Source organism: Pantherophis guttatus, chromosome 5, assembly GCF_059756535.1.
Source record: "Pantherophis guttatus breed Tessera chromosome 5, ASM5975653v1, whole genome shotgun sequence".
NCBI lineage: Eukaryota > Metazoa > Chordata > Lepidosauria > Squamata > Colubridae > Pantherophis > Pantherophis guttatus.
The window spans coordinates 51646774-51671644 of NC_142067.1; the positions used below are offsets into that span (position 1 = coordinate 51646774).

The following is a 24871-nucleotide window of genomic DNA, read 5'->3' on the forward strand; positions in this document are numbered from 1 at the left end:
GCCAGGTAATCTCTGATGGAAGGGCGTTTCATAATTGCAGTTAGAATCTGTGAGCTGGATAAGTTATACTGTAAAACTGTCAATTTACTGACTATAAGAAAGAAAGGGCTATTAGACCAATATTACAGTTATATAAAGGCTTACTCAGAAGTATAGTTAAATAGGGAAATGCTTAGCTCCATAAAAATATGTAGTATTGTAATCTAAAACTCTAATTCCAGTAGTAGCCAGCCAGCTAATACTTATAATACATTGTAATAACTTCACAAATGTAAAAACACACTCTTTTCTTCAGAAATCAATAACCAAGGGTACTGCTTGAGCATGCAAGTATAAATTTTCACTTCTTCTAATACAGATAGTAGGACAGAAAACTTAATTTTCATGACACTAACAAGCAGGGAGGAAATGAATAATCTTCCTGTTTTCTGTAATTTTTAGCTGTTTGCATTTTTAAAAATGCAAATATTTGTTTAATATAGCCTGTATAGTTTGATCCCAAATCTGAACAAATCAAGAATCAATTTTCAGGAAGATTGAAACAGTCTTTGGTCCATTTCTTTGATACGTAATATTAAATGTGCTACTTTTGCTGATATTTTTCACTCTGTAGAACCTTAGGATCTGGGGAAGATTGTTGAATTTGTAAAACATGCCACTTTTAATAAAGATTTATTCTGCACATTTAAAAGAAGCAATAATGACAACTTGCTTTTATAAAATAAAGTTCTTTGAATTCTACAAGGGATAATTTCCAATTTTCAGTATTCCTTTGAAGGGGGTGGGCGGGGGAAGTGCTGTAATATGTACAGGTAGTCCTCAATTTACGATTGTAATTGAGCCCGGAATCGTGGTTGTGAGTCGAGTCAGTTAAGTGGATCATTACATGACTGACCTGATTTTACCACAGTCATTAAGCAAATGGGGTGGTTGGCTCCTCTTTGGACTAATATAACTTTCTTTATGTGAAGATTTGAAAAATGTTTGGAGTTTTTGTTAATTCAGGTGCCTCATCCAGAAGGTTGACAGTGCTTAGTTATAGTGAGCAAGTGGCCTCTCTTGTTAATATCTGTGAATCTGATTCTGTATATAATTTAAAGTACTGTCAACCATATATAGCTTGGCATCAGGCTATGTGACAATTACATTGACCCTTATAACCGCAACTTTGTTTTTAATTTGGCCAGCATCAAGAACAGATTTGGTGAGATTATGAAAAAGAGAACAGTGGTTCTTTGCAGGCTTTGGAAACCCCTGCCAGAGAGAAACATGTTGGAATGTTTTTCCTTAATTAACCAGGCTTTTGATCTGAGTCTAGGTAGATGCTATCAGTTTTAACTTATATTCAATTATACTTGCTTGTGTTTTCAGTTATCTTTTATTTTTATAGCCACTGAAAACAAAGCATCAATCCAATGTAAATTACCACTTGGAGAATTTTATTAGTTTTGGTAATAATTTAAACCAGTACAGGGAAAATACAATGGCATTTATTTTTTTGATGAACAAATTCCATGTAGCTTTTTATAAGATGTTATCATAAGCACACTTAAATAAATAATTACTGATCTTTAGTTGTATGTTTCAAAAAAAACAATTGCCTTTATTTTTGAGACAAAATAAAATGCAGACATAAGTTGGAATGTTGCAATGACAATGGACATTTTTCATCTATATCTGTATAATCAAAATCTGTATAAAGCAGTAGTAATAAAATAAGAAATCTTTTGTAATCTGAATTTAAACATTTAGCCCTTGATTCAGCCAAAGTCAAGCACTTTTAATTTGCTTAATTTTAATAGGAGAATTTAGAAATTCTTAATTTCTTGCTACTGAATTGTTATTCATATTAAAGCTTGAAAAAAATGATTCATCTTAGTTGGGTTGCTTTGAAAATATTTATATAGAAGTCACATGCGACTTGTCTACTATCAATTGAGAATCATGTTGCAGAAATAATCTGAAACAGAAACTGGACACTTTTAAGAGCCCGGCACTGAATGGTGGTCTGAATGAATTTAAAACTTCTTAATTGAATACAGTTATGACAATATTTGAACGGCTCTGTTTTAAGAGTTTTATTGCATTAGTTTACAACAGGGGTGTTAAATTCGATTTCATTGAGGGCCACAACAGGGTTGTGTTTGACTTTGGGGGGCTGGGCTGGGCATGGCCAGGCTGGGTGTGGTCAGCTCGACACCACTCATATCGGGGGCACCTGTGGTGGCCTGAGTGCTCTGCCAGTGAAAATGGGCTCCCGAGCTCCATTTTCAGTTGCGAAGGCCTGCTGCATCTTCTAGTGAAAACGGATCTTGGGAAGGCCACTGCATCTTCCAGTGAAAACGGAGCTTGGGAAGGCCACATGTGGGCTTCCCGAGCTCTGTTTTCACTGGCAAAGGCCCCAGGCCTTGAGTCTGACACCCCTGGTTTACAACTATCTGTATAGACGAAGCTCTGTTCTATTCTTTCACAAAGGGTACTCTCTAGACTAGCAATTCTAGAATTCCTAGACAGACAGTAATGCTAACTAGGAGTTCAGGGAATGTCAGTCAATACCTAGAAGATACCAGATTTTAGAAGACCGTTTAATCAATTGTTCCATTCCCTGTCATGCAGGGAACTATTCTTTATTATTTAAGTGTTTCTTGAGGTAGAGACCAAGGTTGTGCCCATTGGCTTTAGAAAGCACAGAAACACGTACACTCAAAATTCTACAATAGAAGTGGAAATTATATACACGATTAATAGTTCCAACATCAGTCAGTCAGTTAATCAATGTTTCTTTGAAAATGAGGAGAACTACATGATTAATGGTCCATTTCCCCACTAAGTAAATAATGATTCTTTTAAAATGTGGATTACCCTACCCAAACTGGGTTGTGAATGTCTACCATACAGATACATTTCAAGTATACAACATTTTTCTTTAAAAACATATTAACAATTTGTAGCTTGCTCTTTTCAACATAGCCTGAACACAATTATCAGCTCGATTAAATCTTTTTATCATATTAAAATAACATGGTGATTTTCAAGGATGCCTTTAGGATTGCCATCTTTCTCCTGAGAACCCTGTAGATAACCAACAGGTAGTCCTTGAGATACAACCATAATGAGCCCTGCCCATTACAGTTGCATTTCACAACTGCTGTTAAGAGAAACATTCCACTTAACAATCCCATCATCCTTGTTCTTCCCAGTGAATTGTTAAACAAATGTTCAGGTTGTTAAATGGAGTATGGGGTACCTTAGGAGTGGGGGAGGCCCGTGGAGACCTAGCACAGGCACAGGCCTACCTTCTCCTTCCTGCCCCTTGGATCTTCACAAGCCTTTCCCTACTGCCAATAGGTTTCCCCAAACCTTAGATCTGATTCCCATCCCACCAGGCCAAATACCCTCCTCCTCTTTTGAAAAACTCTAAGGCCTTCCAGAGTGCTGGAACAGATTGCTTTATCTCAGGGCCATGTTCAGGGGGATAAGGCCAGCAGAAAGCAATGGAAGAGGGAGAGAGAAAGATAGGTGGGAGCACTGCAATGTCCCTGTGGATGAATGAACATGGGGACTGCAGTGGCCATACCAGGCCAGGACGAGGTCATAAGTAGCTTTTGGTAGATCCACCATAATTTCAAATAGCCATTAAATGACTGATTATAAGTTATAATTAATCTTTTTTGCAGAATTCATCTACAAGACATAAGTCAGAGCGTGCTGCTGTACATGACAGAAAAGCTTGGCTATAAGAATAGTGATGTGATCAACACTATCCTTTCAAACAGAGCTTGCCACATGCTTGCCATCTACATCCTTCTTAATAAGAAGCTAGAACGCTATTCAGCAGGCGTAAAAGTAAGTATAATTTTAGATAATTGTTGACCCTAACAAAGTTGAATAGAATAACAGTAACCAAAAATGGAGATACTAAGAAATAAGTACAGTGTGCATGGGGAAATCCGTCAACTTTGCAAAAATAGGGGAAAAAAACACGAACCACCCGCGCGGGTGGTAATGGGAGCGACATGGCGTTCCCATGTAACACCTCTCCTGTGCGAGCTGCACTGGCTCCCGGTGGTCTTCCGAGTGCGCTTCAAGGTTTTGGTTACCACCTTTAAAGCGCTCCATGGCTTAGGACCCGGGTACTTGCGGGACCGCCTACTACCACCAATAGCCTCCCACAGGCCGGTACGCTCCCATAGAGAGGGGCTCCTCCGGGTGCCGTCAGCCAAACAATGCCGACTGGCGGCCCCCAGGGGGAGAGCCTTCTCTGTGGGGGCACCTACTATCTGGAACGAGCTCCCCCCAGAGATACGGAGGATCCCGGATCTGCGCACCTTCCGCCGCGCCTTAAAGACCTTACTATTTCACCAGGCCGGCCTGGCCTAATTTTCCCCCTCTTTTATAAAAGATTTTTAAAATTTTAAACATCTTTTAGTATTTATATATTCAATTTTAAATTGGTTTTAAAAGTTTGGGGTTTTAAATTTGTCGGGGCCAAAATTATTTAATTTGATTTTATTCTATTTTTTAAATTTTGTATTGTATGTGTTTTTATTGTTTGGCTGTGCACCGCCCTGAGTCCTTCGGGAGTAGGGCGGTATAGAAATCTAATAAATGAAATGAAATGAAATGAAAATATGTAGAACTTTAAGGGAACAGTCATTCATTGATCATAGATTGCTGAACATCTCTTGGAAGGAAAATTAGGGAATGGAATATCTGGGGGGAGGGGGGAAAGAAGCAGAGCTGCTTTGAATAATTAAGAATATCCTTGGGCAAAAACTACTTTCAAAGCCGCTTTCTCTGTACATACTGTAAAAGCCTTTTTCCATTGGTCTGTCCCACTCTGCCAACATTTCATTGTTCTTTATTATAACAAATAAATTTACCTTAGCAAGGGCTAGTTTGTTTTTTTCAAGTTACAGGGAATAGTGACGCTGTAGTCTACCAGGGTAAACTGGTAAACTTTAATTGAAATAGACCCACTTTGATTCTATCTGCTTATCCCATGTACATTTTCAAACTATTTAACCCAGCCAGGCAATAATGAGTGAGCAGCACAATGAATTAATCAATAATTTATTAGATTGTGAGAAACATAGATACTTTTTCTCAGTATACAATGCTTTTTGTGACTTTGAAACTGAAAATAATTTAATTATGTAAAAGTTAGGTATTGCTGTCCATAATTTTAATAAATTTTCTTAAAAACAAATTTTGCACAATCCTAAATGTGTTTCTTTTGAAATTATGTTTATTTTAATGTAATTATTGATTTATCTAGAAATGACTTAGGTGGCTTTGGAAGATGTGAGTAAATCTATATTAGAAAAGAATATTCATATTTTTCAAACATTATGCAAATATCTGAATTAAAAGTAAATCAGAATAAACTTCTTTTTGAAAATCCAGTCCTGGGGTGTGATTTATTTGGAGTCAAATCTGAGTTTAGTGCTTTTTATACCCACATAGGTATGTATTGTATAGATTTTTACAGTTAGTCCTCAACGTCATGTCCATAATTTCTGTTAATAATTTGCAAATAGATTTGGTAGTTTAAAAATGTTATGACCCAATTTCACAAAGGGACAGGAAACTAATATTGTAGTAATATATTAGACAGTATTCATCTAGGGGGATAATATATGTATTTTTAATGCACTTTTTAAATGTCTTGTTTGTTTGTTTGTTTTGGGTCTTTTCTTCATTTGTTTTTTAATTTTTGGAGTTTTGCATTTTAATTTTTTTTAATAAAATAAAAATAGAACCAATAAAAGAAAGTAAAATAATAATCATAGATCAGTTCATGACTGATGCTTGCCCTTACTGTCCATAGTCTAATCCATTTAAACAAAACAATTCTCACCTCTGACCTCATGCAACAAAACTTTTTTATTTGTCCTCCAGTATCACCAATACAGGTATCTGTTCCATTCTTTACATTCCCTTTCTGCGTGATTATTGGGGAAATTCCATAGTATGACAAATATTTGATTTACTGTGTTGCAATTGCAGTAGCTGGAATTTTCCTTGCAGCATTTTGCAGCATATTACTATATCACATCTATCACAAATGTTTTCTGGCTTGATCTATTCCAGGATATTTCAGCCCAATTCTTCTCCTTTTTCTGCTTCTCTTTTCATGTTTATTTGTCAGTCAATGTGCCATTTTAATCCTTGGGTTTATTATTACTATTATCATTGATAAAAAACAAATAGTTAAATAAAACCTGCCATGGGTACAAATTCCCACTGTCATTTGCTTTTATTTCTGTTATAACTCTTCATTTTATTTTAGTGTTAGAATCAGGGTGGATTTGATTTAAATTGAGTTGATTTAAATCATGATTTAAATCACTAGTAAAAGACTTTAAATCATAATTTTTAAAGAGCAACTGTCATCTCTGCTACTCCTTTGACCCACTGTTGACTCACCGATAGTCCCAGTGTTGCCCAATATACAGCCTTGTGCTACATAACTAAGCTCCACTTCATGCTGAATAAACTAAATTATTTATGTATCTTAAATAGAAAACTATCTTACGATAGATTTTTACCCCAAAAGTTTTTTATTAAAATAAATTCAATAAAAATCAAAAAAATCTGATTTAAATAAAAAAATCCGATTTAAATAAAAAAAATCCGATTTTTTTAAAAAAATCATTGATTTTTATCCACCCTGGTTAGAATGAATAGTACTTATCTTTCAGGGCTATTGTGCTACAAAAAAATCAACCCATTGTATATCTTACATTTGAATACATTTCCATTGCAATGAATCAATAGCAGTATCAATATTTTATTCCTAAATGACATGTCTCTGTGTTACAGCAGATATCTTAGTAGTATGTGATTATGTGCTCTTAAGTAGATGTCATTGCTTAGCAATGACAAAGATTTTCTCCTATATAATAATATATATTACATTCTATTAAGTACATGAGCCAAGTTCTTTTTAAAAGCAAAATACAAGTCATTCAGATTTTGTAGGGATTTTTTTTTGTAATAATGGGGGACACCTTTATAGTCTACCAAAAATGACTAAAAAATTCATCTAGTTATTTAGTTGGAGAAATACTGCCAATTTCTTGGCCTTTGAATTGACTTATTTTTTCCTTTCACTTCAAAGTATAAATTTCCACCATTGTTTCTTTGAAGTTAAATAAATATTAATTTGTGCATTTCATCATTAACCTGTCCTTTGGGTTCACATGATGATTCTTTTTGTGAAATGTGAAAAATGTGACCATTAATAAGGAAATTTATTATAACCTCTCTGCCCTTTGGATAGTTCCCGTTAATCATATTGAAATGATTTTGAGGCTTTTTTATTTAAATATCAAAGAAATTGTCTGAACTAAGTTTTTGAAGTGCTATACTGTACTTGCTTTCCAGTTTAATTGCATTGTCTAGTTTATAGGAATGGGAAAGGAATAAATGTTATGTGTTAACTCATATTATAATATATTTACTATATAGGAATATATATTATTATATAGTAATATATTTAATATTATAGTTACTATATAGTACCCTGTTTCCCTGAAAATAGGATCTATTCAAAAAGTAAGGCCTAGACCAATTGGGGGGGTAGGCTTAATATAAGCCCTACCCAAAATTAAGCCCCATTGAAGTGGGTGGGCGTGGCCAGCACAGGAGGCAGCCCTTCCCTTACCCGGTCATCTCAAGGCTGCTCGGCCCCTTAATTGGGGCCTGCGGATTAGCTGAGCCACTCCGACCACTGCCTCCAGTAAGTCTGGCTGCTTTTGCATCCAATCGTGGCCGCAAAAGAAGCAGGAGGCCAAGCGACGCACCCCACACGCCCTCCTTACCTAACGGTGACAGTCACAGCTGGCAATTCTGTCCACGAAACAGCTGATTTTTGGGTGCCGCTCAGGCAGCCGCCTCCAGCAAGTGTGGCCACTTTTGTAGCCAACTGCTTCACGTGGAAGAGGAGGTACTACAAGGGAGCACATTTGTCACATTGGCCAGGTGGGGGCTGCCCACACAGATGCCAGGCCTCAGGGCACCACCCTGAGCAGGCACCAAGCTAGAGGTGGGGGAGGGTCAGTTCCCTTACCCAGTTGCCTGCCCTCCACTGTTTCTCAACAAATGTTTGTGTGTGAGAGACAGAGAGAGAGAGAGAGAGAGAGAGAGACACCAGAGAGGAAACCCTTTCAAATAGCATTGCCTGCAGTTTTTGTTACTCCCCTCCCACTGGACTTTTCCCCTGCCCTGGCTCCTCTCAGCCTCAACTTTGCTCTTGAATGTCTGCGGGCCACTTTCTGGTTGAGCTCCATCGGAGCTTGGTTCTGGGAGAGACCCTTGGAGAGCCAAAGGGAGGCTGAGGGCAAGGGGCGAGGCAAAGCTGATCCTTGTCTTTTCTCCCAAAAGCAGCCACTTCTGCAGCAAGAGATGCGCCCCATGCACCTCGCACTGGCCTTCCAAAGGGTACTGTAGCAGCAGCTATCCGCAATTTTTTTATCATTATTTCATCAAGACCCACATGGCCCGGTATGGTGTTAAAAGTTAACATTTCTGAAATATTACCGTAGCTATGGAGGAAAGGACAATGTGCAGGAAAATCTCCCCCCCACACACACACACCTACAGATCATTCTTTCAAAGAGGAGCCCTGCATAGATGCACATCCAAAAATGCTCCGTCCATGGATTTGGAGCCTTCAGTCTTGAAATCCTGTGCAGAGAAGGCAGAGATTTGCTCCAAAGCTGTGGCGGCAGAACGTTGCACAAGGAGACCTCCGCAGCTACGGTAACATTTCTGAACGTTAACTTTTAACACTGTACTGGGCCACATGGGTCGGGACAAAATAACGATTAAACAATTTTGGATAACTGCTGCTACAGTACTCTCCGGAAAGCCACCGCGAAGTGCATGGGGCACATTGCTTGGCCTCCTGCTGCTTTCGCAGCTGCAATCGATGGCAAACGTGGCCATGCTTACTGGAGGCAGCAGCCAGGACGGCACCCACGAGGCAGCTGTTCTGTGGACAGAATTGTCTGCTGTGACTGTCACTGTTAGGTAAGGAGGGCGCGAGGTGTGTGGGGTGCATCGCTTGGCCTCCAGCTTCTTTTGCAGCCGCAATCGGTTGTAAAAGTGGCCACGCTTTCTGGAGGTGGCGGCCTGAGTGGCACTAGCGAATTAGCTGTTTCGCAAATGGTGGGATGGCCTGCTGCGACCCTTCAGGAAGCCGGCACGAGGGGCCACTCGCCCCGCCTCCTCACCTCATACCGGTACATGGGGGAAAAAATAAGACACACATACACCCCGAAAAGAAGAGCTAGCCAGTTTTTCGGGGTCAAAAGAAAATAAGACCCGGTCTTATTTTCCGGAAAACACAGTAAATATATAGTCAGTAATTAGTAATTAATATATTTAGTAATTAATATATTTAGTTATTGATTTGTAGCAATTTCTAAATTTAAAAAAGCCAATATTTGTTGGGCTAATTTAACAAAGTGTTGCGTAGAATAAAAGTAATACAGATTAAATGTTTAAGTATATTTTTCCTAAAGTTATATCCTAATTTACAATTCAAATTTGTCTTCTTTTTCCATCTTTCTAGAAAACTGAAGCTTCTGATAATATGTGCACTAACCAATTGTGTCGGTTGGAAAAATACAAATCAAATAAGGATTCCTATGAGGTAAACCTTTTATTTTAGTCATTTGGAGGCAGACAGTATTTGGACTTCCCACTGGTTATTACTATAAACCAATAGACTTTTGATATAACAAAGAATACAAAATTAAATCCATTCCCAAATGTTTAGTGATTTTCTAAGAGTTGATTTGAATTGATAGCCTTAGAAGCTGAATGCATCAGATTTATAAAATGTTTTGCTCCCAAAAATATCCTGTCATGTACTACGAATCATCTATATCCACTATATCTCTAGACACTTTTTTCTTCTAGTGTATGTAAAATAGTGGATATTATCAAGATTTACAGGGCATAAAATGTTTTAAAAGGGGATAATTGATGGGAGGGAGGACATTTATTCCAAAATAGTCCCAATAGCAATTCAGTGACACACAATGTTGAGAGGACAATAAAGTGACAATTGATGGAAAAAACAATGGGAAATAATGTGTAAGTATCCACTCATTGATAAAATATATGTTTAAAATTATGATATACTACTTAAAAGTTAGTCTAAGCTTCTGTATAGATTAGGAACTAACATAGTTTCTCTCTGGCAACAATCCAGAAGCGCAGTTCTCTTTCTGCTTCATTCTTCCTGAGGAGAAGTTAGTAGAATCTGCCCCATTTTTCCTAGCTCTCTCCCCTACCTTAATCTGGCTATTACCATTAAAATGCAGCTCACACCACTTGCAGATAGAATAATTTCAGATTGCTGCAATAGACCTAATAATATTGTGAAGTTGCCAAAATTCTTTTAAATACCCAGGCAATTAGACATTGTTGCTTTACCTTTTTCTGCACATAATTGTCCTTGCCATAAAACAAAACTAAAATAACAGCACAGCCTAGGTATTTTTAAAAAAATCGCAATTAATAGAACAACATAACAAAGTAAAAAAGTATTTTGCTCATAAAAGGATTGAATCCTTGTACCTGAAATAAAGTTTTCATTATATGTCATATCCTGCTTCAGTGCCAATTTTGTTATTAGTGCACACTAACAAGTGGCTTTTAGGGTCCTAAGGTTCTTCCATTTATTCTGAAAAGAAACACATTTCAGCATTCTTCAACCATTACACACAAAACGTCCTTTTAACTTGCATTTATGGACATCCTGTTGTGATTTGTGAACAGCTATTCTGAACATAAGAGACGCTTGAAAGTGCATCTGTGTATTACCATGGAGATGGAGGCAGACACCATGTAGTGTTCTGCAGTACCTTGCCATGAAATCAAAAAATGCAGAGGAAAATCCTTTTTAGTAGTTCTCACTGGAGAACTTAAAGGACTTCCTGAGTGAGCCATCATCTTTCTTTTCCCACATGCGAAAGGAATCGACCCCATCACAAAGTGATCATGAGGATGAATTAGATAAAGATTATAAATACACAATAGCAATACCGTTTCATACTGCTTTACAGCCCTCTCTAAGCAATGCTACTGAAAAGTGCATTGTAAAATACTGTTAATAATACTGTTGATGATCTATTTACTACTTTCAATATTATTTTTGAAACCTGTTCTCTGCATGGCAGCTTTCCAAAATTATTTGAAAATAAGTTTTTCTAGAAAGTAGCAACTCCTTAATAATGTGAACATGTGATTCCATTGCAGTAGCAGCTGCACTGGTTCAACCAATTCAGAGCAGTATTGTCTGCTTTTTAACAGTCTGGATTTGGCACCAAACTATTTAGACAGCCATTTCCATTCAAAATATTTTGCTTGTGCATGTGCATTTCAGATGTTTAAAAAAAACCCCAAGATAAGACATAATAGCAATCTACAAATACTTAAAAGAGTATCACATGCAAGAGGTGATGACTCTATGTTGAAACTAAAGATAAGGTAGGGACCAAATTATTGATATGAAAAGGCTAAATATAGGCAGAATTTCCTAATGATTAAAGCTATTAAATAGTAGAACAATCTACTTAGATCTGGAGTGGACTTGAGTTTTCCCAACAGATTGCAAAGCCACCTCTCTAATCTGGTTTAGTAGATTTCTGAATGAGCTGGAAACTGGCTGAGATCACTTAGAAATGTGGTGAACATATTTTCTTGGCAAACTTGAAAAAAGGAGAAAATCTGAAAGAGGTTCATAAAAATTGTTTCTGTTTATAATTTTGATTTACTAAGGACAATTCACGAGCAAAACCAAGAAAATTTTTTCCCAAAATGCATATTCAAATAAAAATTTCTAAAATCACAGTGTATATATATTTATTTTAAAAAAACTATTCAATTTCTATAATTTTCACATGAATATGAAAGACTGTGCATCTAATACCATTAGAACAGTAAAAGTTAAATGCCCAAAATAATGGACAAAAAAATTAAAAAATATATCTAAAAGACAATTTTAAGAGAATCTTCAGTAAGTACTGAATATACTTACTGAATATACAGTATATTTACTTGCTGTTCTAATTAGTTACAATTTCACTGTTTTATTATTGTTTTTGTAAATTTTGCCACTCTTGTTTGTTGTGGGCCACTTAGAAATGTTTAAATAATTTTGAAATGTTTTAAAATAAATATAGTCAATGCCTGCATATGAAAAATGTTCTTTCTAATTGAGGCTTTGAAAGGTTCATAAAATCATTTTGATGTGATCAAGAAAATTGCAGACATGATATATTTATTTCCATTGATCTGCGACTTTTCAAATTCTAGATAAAGCTTTTAAAAAGTTTTTAAACCTTCTGAAGTGCCTCTAGCAAGCCAATTTTATGTGTGCTTTAAATTTGAAGGACAAAAAAAACAAGGAACAAGAAGCAAAGGATGAGCTTTCTCATCCATTTCTGAAGAAATTTGAGAAAAGTCCACCAACATACAAAGAGCCTTCCTCCTGCCTTACAACGCAGATGCAAAACAAAAAGTCTCTGTTAAGTGATCGAAGAGCAAGTCATGGAGGACTGCCTGAAAAAGGTATGCGAAAGTTACCTTTGTTGGTTGTAGCATTTCCTAGATTAATAGGGCTTTACTATTTGAAGGGTAACTTACCTGTACTTCATTCAAGTTCATGTGTCCTCAGTCCCAGAATAGTTACACACTTGTCACTGGGGAGTCAGAAGTATGCACAAAGGAGTAGTGCCACATTATAAATTACATATTTGTTATGATAGTATATTTTCATTAGGAATTGGGTTTTGCCCAGCGACAAGTCCTTCCATAAAGCTTTTTTTCTCACCCTTATTAAGCAAGTTCTCACTTAATTAAATCTTGCATCCTGTGAGGGGAGGGTTTTTTTTTTAAAAAAAACTGATCTCCTGTAGTTGTTTTTCATTTGACGTTTTCTGCATTATATCATAGATTCTCCTAGTAATTTGAATCCTTTCTATGAAGCAGCAACAGGCAAGGTGGGCTGTGTCACCTCCTACTCTCTGGAATACCTTGAAATTCAGCAACCAGTTCCAAGAACCCCAAGACTCGGGAAACGACAAGATTCACCTCAACAAGAGCCCTCAAGTCCTGGCAGTCAGAATTTGGATTCTCCTTTGATTCTGAACATTGTGCATTCTTTTGAAACTGGTGATCGAGAGGATCAGATAGACCAAGTCTCTCCATCTCATCAGTATCAAATGCTTAGCTCACCAGTAAATTTTGGTCGAAGAAGTTCCAGTGAAAGAACATTGTCTCCCCTCTTCCAGCCTGGGGGCACTTCTCCCAGTCCCACTAAAAGTCCAGGGCATCCCACTCAACTTTCATTTACCTATGATGAGAAGAGCAGCTCTTTCAAAGAGGAATCAGTCTCTCCAACACAGCTGAATGTCTCCAATCCTTTGGGGAGCCCTAATTGTGTGAAAAGTAGAGGCCGATTCCCTATGATGGGCATTGGACAGATGATGAGGAAAAGGAATCAGTCAGTGGGATCTCCCACAGAAAAGTCTCTGGAAGCAAGAATGCCTCAGTTGCAACAAATGAGCCCCACACAAATTTCATTCAGTATCACAGATCCTATAAATGGCCAGTGCTGAGCCATTTTAAAAACCTCAAATTATTTAGTGCTGGTTTTGGGGACCCTCCCACTGAAATTTACATTCACCCTTTTTTCTGTACAGTTTGTTATTGTATCTAATAAGATAATCAAAAGCCCAACTATTGCGGCATTTGCTCATGCAGTTGACAAAAAGATAAGTATGTCAAGTGATGTAAAGTGTTTTTTAAAACCTACATAATCTCACGTAGGTAGCGTTTGGCTGTATTCTTATATTACCTATAAATATATGTAAACAAGAACACTCCAGGTTAACAACTTGACTAAATGGTGAAATATTAATTTGGTTAGAATGCTACTTTTATTTCTGAAGCTATGATTCTGAATTCGTGCTTTTCTGACACCAGCGTTATACACATCATGCAAAGGAAGAAAAAAAGTGTACCTTTCCCCCCTATTTCTCAGATAAATTTGTCTTCTTAGGTACATCCAGGAGGAATAAGAAATAGAGCAGAAAGAACTTGGAATAAAAGCAAAAAGCTAGACAGAATGAAACATAAAAAAAAAAACCAATTTTACTGTATCTTAAGTATTACATCACTTAAAATCTGTATTTTTTCTAAAGAAAAGGCTGACTTGCAAAGCTATGCTACCAAACAGAGATACAATCATCTTAAAATAAGGAAATCTGTTTTCAGATTTTATTTTCACCATGAGACTATACTTTTAAAAAGGCTTATCTTTTTTATATAGTTGTACTATTTCCGTAAAACTGTCCATAGAAAAGCTATATAATCTCCGTTTTAGTAAAACAATGTTAAATATACTTGAAATTGTTGCTGGAAGACTTTGCACTGTATTAAGAGGATGTGAACCATGAACATATCAGCTATCCATTTACAAAAGTAATGATCGGACATTTAGCTGAATATTTAAAAAAAAAATCAACAGTATCATAAACCAGAAGGATTAACATTTTTGAAAAGTAAATATCTTCTGTATTTTACAGTTCTTTTTATTTCACAGTAAAAAAAAATGTCAACATAAAAAATAGGCTTCTTTTGTGCAAATATTTGGCTGAATTGTTGATCATAATAAAATTAGCCTGGCAGAACAGTAGATTGTCACTAATAATGTGTGCTTTCCCTCTTTTTTAGCATGCACAATATGGGGATGTTAATATCTTAGAAGACAAATCAGAACTAAGTACTTATTTTGATACTTGATCTTTCTGACATGTTAAGAAAGGCCAACATGGAGAAAACAGCTCATTTAGCTTCCTGACTGGACAAGCATTTAAAGTCATAGTACTCCTTTTAAGTCAATGAAACTGTTCTCATACAGTTGAGCACGTCAAGATGAAATGAGCACTCTGGCTCATTTTTTAAATTCCAAAGGTGGTATTACTTTCATCCAGGAGTACAGGAAGATCTCCATAATTACTCTCATAGCTAGCACTGTACCCAGCTGCAAGCCCAGTCACTGGGATCAGCTTTCTTAAACAGCCAATGAATGATGATGCCTGTACTTTTGGGAGTATACTACTGGCCACAAAGGGTAACTTCGATGATTAGATGTTTGTCTGTATGGAGAAAATTCCCTATTAAGAACAAAGTACTAGTAGTTGAGAAAAATTTAAGCTTAGTCTTGTCCCTGATTGGCAAATTTTCTGAGCATTAGAATATTTTCCCCGAATGAATACACTTACATTCTGCCTTTTGTGTCCACACATGCAGTCTACAGTTTTGTTTTATTTATTTATATTAATATTCAACCTTTATTATTATTTATAAATAACTCAAAGCAGTTAACATATCTAATGCTCTTGCCTCCTCCTAAAATGTGAAATTACTAAAATTACAATCAAATCTGCTCTTCATGTTCTCAAGAAACCACAGAATGAAAGCAAGTTGTGCTTCACTGCTTTTGGTCAGGGCCAAGGTTGTAAATATTTCAGAAAAAAATGTTTCCCTATGTCCAACCCCCCCTCCCCCCCCATCATGTATAGGAAAGTTCAGTAGGGCTAGTAATAAAATCAGAAATACCAAGGCTCTTTGCTTTTGTCACCTAGCTGATCTTGTCTGGGCAACTTTCTTGGTCAAGATGGTTACAGCCCTGCCAGTTTCCCACAAGCAAAGTTAACAAGGAAGCTGGCAGGGAAGATTGCAAGTCACTCTTTCTCTTTTTCTCAACACCCTCTCTCCAGCATGTATGCACACTCGCACACGCAGCAGCATCCCTCTAGCCCACAGGCACTTGGGCAGTGCCACACAGAGCCCTTCTAGCCCATCACACTAACTTTTCCCCACTGTACTCACCCATGCCCCAGCTGCCTAAGAGCCACTGGGGACTTGAAACTTCCAGCTAGTTTCTTGATCAAGGAAATTGCAAGTAACAGTCATGAGGTCCTCTCTTAATGATCCATAATTTTTAAGAATAATAATAGGGCTCCTAGGATTGTTGTCACTAAGATGTAATGTGATGTCTGCTTTATGACCACATCACCTAATAATGGAAGTTGTGGTCCTAATTATTGCCGTTAACTGAGGACTATACTTTTCCCCCTACAGGCCTTTTCCATGAACAAAGCAGGCTGTGTTTCCCATTTGTAAAGCAGATTACAGTTCAACAGAGCAAGAATGTAAACAAAGAAGCACCCTCCTGCAATGGGATTATGATAAAGATGCATTATAAGTACATTAATATCAGAATGAATCAAGTGTTGCTGGTCTTTATTATTGAAGTGTTGTTGCATGAATATTTCATGTATACAACTCTATACATAATTTTGCTTACCAGTTGCTTCCTAAGAATGCTTGTTAATAGAATACAGATATGCATTAAGCACTATCTTGATATTCATAACAGAATTGTGGAATTTAATTCTTGAAAAATGGCACTAATATATGAGGACAGTTATTAAATAGACATATTTAGGTAATTTATATAAATCACTTAGATATATGACATATTCAACTATTCTACAGCAGCTATAAAATTATCCATATATATAACATGAAATCTATTCTAAAGGGACAAATGTATGGACCTTAGCTAGCATTTGTACAATCCAGGTTGAAGCAAAGTTGTAAGTGCTTTTGTGTGTGTGTGTGTGTGTGTGTGTGTGCATTCAAACTTCACAGTGTATGCTTCCATGCCTCACTTGGAAAAAAATAGAGTTCACTAGAATTCGGCCTTCAGATTTTTAATTCACTGATAACTGATCTCGCACAATGGGGAACAGAAGGGATTTAAAGCTTTTTCATGCATTTCTTACTAATTTCAAAAATCAATCTTCCCATTCAACTATTTTCTACTGTAAGGAATGTTGTGCAAGCTGCTAGACAATCAGTTCCTTGTGGACAAGTGCATGGACTTGGGGAGGAGAGTCCTAAAACCTTAAACCTGTTTTTCATGAAGAAAGAGGTAAGACCTGTACCTCATACAGGACTGGTAACTGAAGGACATGGAGCAGGTGGAAAATTGGAAACAGAAAGTGAGTGGGAATTCTTCACCTACAGTGTGCACTTGCTTGGAGTGAGCAATAATTAGCTGAAAGTCTTCTCAGTGGGATCCCAATCACAAGCACATAACATCATGCTAAAAGAGTTTGAGTTATGCAGTTGGTGAAAACCATGTATAGTTATAATGAAATGTATAGTAATAATAGATTTGTTTACTAGTGTAATTAGAATTATTCTATTATAATGGGTACCTAATGATACAGCAGAGCTCTATAACAAAATCTAAAAATTATATATCAGAATTCATTCTGGGGGTTACAATCGCAAAAAAGGTATATATAATATTTTCATTAACTCCTATTGTTTACTATTTCATAACTAACTTCAGTTGTACACTGCTCAAAAAAATAAGGGGAACACAAGCAGAAGACATCTGAGATCTGAATGAATGAAATAGCCTTATTAAATACTTTGTTCTTTACATACAGTAGTTTTGTGTTCCCTTTAGTTGTTTGAGCAGTGTATAAACTACTGTATGTAAAGAACAAAGTATTTAATAAGGCTATTTCATTCATTCAGATCTTGGATATCTTCTGCTTGTGTTCCCTTTATTTTTTTGAGCAGTATACTTTCAGCTCTTAATATGAAGGGATTTATTCATCTGGCTTATAACCATTTGTAATCTTTTGGCAATATGATCACTTTGAGTCAGTTTCTCCTGGAAAGTCATCTGTTTTTAAAGTTCCAGTTCTGACTCCTGCAGTTCAATTTAATTTATGCTATTAAACTTTCAATAAATTGAGTTTCTTGAAATGGATTCTCTATCACAAAGTTAGCCACTTTAAACAATCAGCTTACTATGTGTAGCAGCCATAGTGCTGTTGTGATTAAGGATGTACATATTAACTGGGCAAATAGGAAATTGAGTTAAATAAAAAAAATTGCTCAAACTGTGAAAAAAAAGAGAAATGTTATAAATATCAATGCAGAGAATAAGCTGGTGCCCAGCCCTGATGTTCAAGATATTTTTGTATTGTGAACTAACTGGTTGTTCTTAGTTAATAAAGCTTTTTCCAACATGGTTCCTCCCAAAGGCCTTATGGGTAGGATTTATGGGATTTGTAATTTCAAAGGCATTAAAGTGAGGCTTCTTTAGAAACTTGCTGATATTTTCATGGTTTAGGATGGACTCCAGACTGTTTTAATTAGTTTGTCTGTGGCTTAGGCTCTAGAACTTTGTAATTTGGGAAAATATCTTTTGAGGACAACCAGGTTTCAGGAAGCCAACATCAGGGAGAGGGAAACAGCAACTGTTAAAAGAACAGGAACAGAGCTGTATTAGACCAGAACAAAGGGCTCTGGTCCAGCATTTAATTTTCCACAAAGATAGGCTTACAAGGGAAGTACAGATATCTTTGCAGATGTTCCCTAATCAATGACATTCAGAGGTGGTGGTGAATTTCTGACTAAAGACTGTTGTTAGCTTTACTCCTTGTGAAAATTTTTAATCCCCTTTTCAGGGTTGTGCAAATCCTTTCCAGGAATGTCTTCTAGTAACAAATACCTCACTTAAATTATGTGGTGAGATCACAAGACTCTGTCTTATTTATTCTGAATCTTCCATGTTAACATTTTGAAAGAAAAATGGATAGGCATTTTACATAATTTCCTATACCTTTATTGTGGCTTTTCTAAACTTAAAAGCCGAAATATTGTTACCTCAACTTCAAAAATTGCTGTGGTCTCTTTATGACTATTGCTCGTTCCTGTATTTTTTTCTTAGTGTAATATCATTTTTTAAAATGTAGCAACCAAAACTATTCTTGATAATCACAATTACATCTATTAGCCACTGATACTTTTTTATTACTGTATTATATTAAACAATGCACTAATAGAAAGACTTAAGATATTCTTCCAATGCTGAAATAATCTGTCACTGACCTTTTCTTTCCCCACCTCCTGCAAAAGGGTGAGCTAACCCACCCACCCCATCGCAAAGCCAGCTTCTTCTTGTAAGGCTAAATTTAGTTGGGAAAGGAAACATTCTTTTACCTTTTCAGATCAGTTGCCTGCCTTTTATCTATCTGAGCAATGCCCTCTGAACCCAACAGCTTAAGCATTTAGTAGAGACAGGCTGCTACAGTGGATTCTGGGTAGTAGAGATATGCAGGCATGGCTCCCTGGATCTCCCTGAGTAAGGGGTCTGACCGATTATAAGCCTCTAGAAAATCTGTGTGTTTTGAATGAACTCAGTCCTGTCAGATAGACACTGCCTGAATGTGAATACAGTAAAAGTTCAGTTTAGTGGACTAATATGGGAAGCGTTGTCTTTTAAAAGTGAATGTTTTATGCATGTATATTTTATGTACTTTTACATTTATGCATACATAAGATAGTACATGGGATTTTAAATATATACATCATTAAAATGTACTTTAATTTCATTGTATTATATATGTGGTATATATCTATTATAATAAAAAGTATGATTTCTGACTTGAAGGGCTGAAAAATACCAATATGGGTAAATTCTGCTCCCAGTAATCTGAATTTTCTTGGCCTCAACAATCCCACCTTCAACAACAAAATAAGGGTTGTATTGGCCATTGCAATCCTCCTAGTCCACCTGACCAAGCCAGGGCCTGAATTTAGTCAGAAGACTAATAAAACCCCTATCTTAATACAGAATTGCAGAATTTTCAAAATGAGTTAAAGTCCTTATTACATGACCATTAACAGCATTGCATGTTGTTGGACTCCTGCTGAACAAAACTACAGAAATTAAATTAGCTTTTCATGAATCATCTTAGTGAAAAATAAAAGGGGGGGGAGAGATAATGCTATTGTTGCTGTCACTCAGCATGACACAAACTGCTATATTAATACACAGAATCAGCATTCATATTCATTGCTGTAATGAGAAAACAATCCATTACCTAGCAACAGGACTATTTAACATCTTACATATCAGTAAATATCATGTATCTCCATTTTGATTGAATATGTGCTACAGTAGGGTGATTTGCAAATTAGTGTCCAGAGATTCTGTCTTAGAATAGCATGATAATTGTTTACAACTTGCAACATATTGATTAAAAGGTGACAAAACCAGTCAGCAGTATTGTACTTACTTTGGGCAAGGAATGTTGCATATTCATAGCACAGGTACAGCTAAGAGTAAAACTATTTTTCTGCATCCTGAAAGATATTATGCAAAGTATTTATTGGCCAAAGCAATTTTGTGTGATAGTCAATATCTATATGGCATATGTAAGATTGAAACTTGAATGTAAAAAGAATAGAAGATAAATAGCATAAGCAGCTTGAAATATTAAAAAAAAAAGTAAATGTAAAGAACATCAATTAGGTAGAGAAATGAAAGAAAGAAAAGTGGATACATTATGTGTCTGTGAATCTAGATAAAAGGAACATTGTAACAAAATTGAATGAAGGTGATGAAAGAATGAATGGTGAACATGTGTTTAGGAAAATGGCCTATAATTTTAAATAGATGGTGTGAACGTAAGGCTATCCATGGATACACAAGGAAAGGAAGTCTAAACATGCTTGATTATATTGTTTATATTGATAAAAGACTGAGAGAATTAGTGAAGGATACGAAGATGATAAGGGATTCTGAATGCAGGACAGAATATTATTAAATGGTGTCAGAAATGTTGAAGGGAAAACAAAGGATTTCTTTAAAAAATGTAGAACAGGGGTGTCAAACTGGTGGCCCGTGGGCCAGATGTGTCACACGCAGGCCACGGCCACCCCAGCTCCACGAAGGGAAAAAAATATAGCGAAACATCACATGACGGCAACCTGATGCCGCAAGTTTGACACCCATGATGTAGAAGAAGTGAAAATAGAATGATTGCATCAGGAGAAAATACAAGTCTGAGTGAAAAAGTATTAGAAATTTCCAATAGACTGAGTGGAAAATGGATTTAAAGAAAGTAAATATAGAAACTGCTTGGAGTGGAGAGAAAAGAAATATATTATCAAGTGCCCAAGAAGTATATGAAATATACTAATAGGAAATATGAAAATGAATATTTGGGGAAATCTTGAAAGTATCTCTGGGTGAGAAAAAATATATTTATTATACTGCCAAATTTACTGCCAAGTCAATATAGACTTATGGCGATTTACAACATAGTTAACAGGAAACATCCATTATTGGTAAAAATGTCAATAGTAAATATTAATAACATTGAAGACAAATAATTACTAATCAAAGTTACAAAAATTAAAAAATATATAGTCATGTGAAAAAGAAAGAACACCCTCTTTGAGTTCTGTGGTTTTACATATCAGGACATAAAAAAAATCATCTGGCCTTAGCAGTTCTTAAAAGTAGGTAAATACAACCTCAGATGAAAAACAACACAGGATATACACCATGTCATCGTTTATTTTACAAAAATAAAGCTAACTGCTATTGGAATCTAATTGGAATTTCAATAGGTAAGTATCACCTATGATGTAGCAATGTGATGCATCAACAACATCTATCATTTTGAGATTAAACTGCCTAAATCTCATCTTTCTACTTGTTTACATCTTCAAGAAGTAAATGCTGAAATGAAAGAAATACCTCTAACAAGCTGAGGTCCTGGGTAGGTATCACTTAAAAAATAGAGATTAGTTATCTGTGGTATGTAAAAAGGAGTGTTTCCCTTCAAATTACCTAATGGCTTTTGAATGATTTATGCTGTCTGCAAACTTTTTTGTCCTGACACAAAGATCAGATTTTTTTCCCTCACCCTAGCAATTCCAAAAATATATAAAACCAATCCTGACCATTGCCTTAATAATTATGCATCAGTTTTTATAATGTATATTCCTCCTGTTTATGTCCCACAGATTTTCCTGCTGCAGAATTATCAGAAGTTGGCACTGTGAGGTCAAAACCTATCCCCATTGTAAGCTCAGTGGCCAAACTGGAGCCCCCTGGATTTGCTCTTCTTCTCTTTATAAATGATGATGTCTGTTCAGTGAATTCCTTGGAGTAGGTGAACAAGGAGAAACAGCAGCTGTTTGGAATGCACCATTGATTGGGCTCAGAGGGAGAATCAAATGAATAGCAGCAAGGAAAGCGATGAGGAAGAAAGAATCTTTGGGGTGGGGGGAAGGCCCACTGAAAGCATCTTTTCTCACAAGTAGTCCTACAAAACCTGGAAACAGTATTTTATTTAGTTTACTTCCAAGCACATGCAGGTATTCTTAACTATATTTGATCAACGCTATTGGGAAAAAATAATAACATTTTTTAAGTTAACCCTCTCTCCCATACACATACATTATTCTTTGTCTCCAGATGTATAGCATATGGTTAGTACTATCTTTTTTAAAAATAACTCCAAAAGATTCAGTCATTTGGTTCCTCCTGCATGAATTCTAATCCATTTCTGAATTAACAATGTCTCCAAATGTTGCATCATCTGCAAATTTCATCAACCCATTCCTGCTTTCATTCCCAAATCATTAAAAGAAAATCTATTCAAAATGGGTTTTAGAGCTAATTTTTCTTTTCACTGGTTACTTCACGCAAAGCTGCAAAATTTACACACAAGTGCAGATACACAAAATATTTTCTCTCTTTAATTTAACAAACTTTCTCTATTTTCCTGGGACTTTTCATACCACATTAACTGATCCAGAATAGAATGTTTTCATGCTGGGCAATTTCCCCATTACTTCCAATAAAATGCACTCAAGCTTTGAGATACAAAAAAAAAAAAAAGATACATTTGAGCTGTGAAAATATCTTTATTAAAATAAAGAGGAAAACTCGTTCTGAAGAGAACAATGTTTCTGATCTGCATCCTTTGCAATTTGCACATTTTAAAAAAGTATTATTATATAAGATCCAGTTAAGAAATGGAGCTTTCCATCTTAATAGAATGGGAATAAATAAATAAAATTAATTTCTAAATAAGGCTTGTGTAAGTGTAAATTTGGTATATAACAGTGCTTCAATATATTTTCTTTGCTACAGAGGGCCAGGATGTTGCGTTCACATACTTTCAATTATGGAAACATGTATCCATATCACAATAGTACTAAAATGCATACTTTAACATTAAAAGTGTTTGAGTGTTATCTTGGTAGATTCTTTCTTAAAGCTACAAAAGTAAGACTAGACTAGACTAGACTAGACTAGACTAGACTAGACTAGACTAGACTAGACTAGACTAGACTAGAACAGAACAGAACAGAACAGAACAGAACAGAATAGAATAACAAAGTTGGAAGGGACCTTGGAAGTCTTCTAGTCCAACCCCCTGCTTAGGCAGGAAACCCTATGGTTATCCAATCTCTTCTTAAAAACATCCACTGTTGGAGCATTTACAACTTCTGGAGGCAAGTTGTTCCACTGATTAATTGTTCTAACTGTCAGGAAATTTCTCCTTCGTTCTAGGTTGCTTCCCTCCTTGATTAGTTTCTATCCAATGCTTCTTGTCCTGCCCTCAGGTGCTTTGGAGAATAGCTTGACTCCCTCTTCTTTGTGGCAGCCCCATAGATATTGGAACAGTGCTATCATGTCATCCTTACCCAACTCCTGTTCTTTATATGTTTTAGCCTCCAATCCCCTAATCATCTTCGTTGCTCTTTTCTGCACTCTTTCCAGAGTCTCAACATCTTTTTTACATCATGGCGACCAAAACTGAATACAGTATTCCAAGTGTGGCCTTAACAAGCATTATAAAGTGGTATTAACATTTCATGTGATCTTGATTCTATCCCTCTGTTTATGCAGCCTAGAACTGTGTTGGCTTTTTTGGCAGCTGCTGCACACTGCTGGCTCATATTTAAATGATTGTCCGCTAGGACTCCCAAGATCCCTCTCACAGTTACTACTATTGAACGAGGTGCCACATATACTGTACCTGTGCAAGAGAAATGCCCAGAAATTATTTCTGGATATGAAATATGTTAATGGCAAGAGAAAATATACTGCTTAATATATATCTCTTGATATTCTAAATGTCACAACACACACTAGCCTTTTGAATGCAGATGGAAATGCATCTCAAAAGAATATAAGACATTAAAGGCATTTTACAGATAGTTTTCATTTTTCATCAAATATTTTTTTGCCAAACTATGGTTTTATACAATCAACATTGCATCAATTCTCAAAGGTGCTTTTTCCAAAGGCAACTGGAGTGTTTTTTTTTCCTTGAGGAAGACGAAGAAAACATTTTGCTTCTCATTCAAGAAGCTTGGGGGGGAATAATGCAGATGACTGCAAAGAAATATAATCCTTCCATTCCCCCCCCCCACATCCTATCAGAACCTATCCTTCCATCCCCCCACCATCAGAACTGATGAAGCTTCTTGAATGAGAAGCAAATGTTTTGTTTTTCTTCCTCAAGGAAAAAAACAGTCCTTTTTGAAAAAGCACCTTCGAGACAACTATGACCTGGATGACTGAGAATCTGTACAGCCATTACATCAATTCTAATAAAGAGAATTTTCCTTCCAAAACTAAATCGAGAGTTGAGAATTATGGGTACAGGCTGGAATACTCTCAGCAAAATCATCCTTCAGTTATGAATAACTTCAGACATTAAGCTAAGTTGAAGTTGTTTGCAAGCTCAAGGCTCTTTCAGTTTAGAAGCATACAAGTTATGTCCTCTTCTTCCCTATCTTTTTCTCTTTCCCAGTATCATTCCCATTAGCATGGCACATTTAGCATTCCATGTCTCATACATCTCAAAATAGTGGCTCGCATGTCTTCTGTATAAAAACATAACAATATTTCAAGCATTTTTACAGTTGCCTTCAATGCATTTCT

At 36.2% G+C, this 24871-nt stretch overlaps 1 protein-coding gene across 3 annotated transcripts in view; it reads left to right on the forward strand.

Moving 5' to 3' along the window:
* The window catches only part of HUNK (hormonally up-regulated Neu-associated kinase), a 48491-nt gene extending 33763 nt beyond the window's left edge, over window positions 1–14728 (forward strand). Inside the window, exons 7-10 of one of the 3 annotated variants that reach the window (XM_034432342.3) lie at window positions 3678–3846; window positions 9581–9661; window positions 12411–12588; window positions 12973–14728. In XM_034432342.3, coding sequence (XP_034288233.1) covers window positions 3678–3846; window positions 9581–9661; window positions 12411–12588; window positions 12973–13637 — 1093 coding nt within the window. In that variant the 3' untranslated portion in view covers window positions 13638–14728. The remainder of the gene's footprint in view (window positions 1–3677; window positions 3847–9580; window positions 9662–12410; window positions 12589–12972) is intronic. The other 2 variants (XM_034432392.3, XM_034432463.3) reach the window with 2 other exon arrangements.
* Window positions 14729–24871: the final 10143 nt, after the last annotated feature.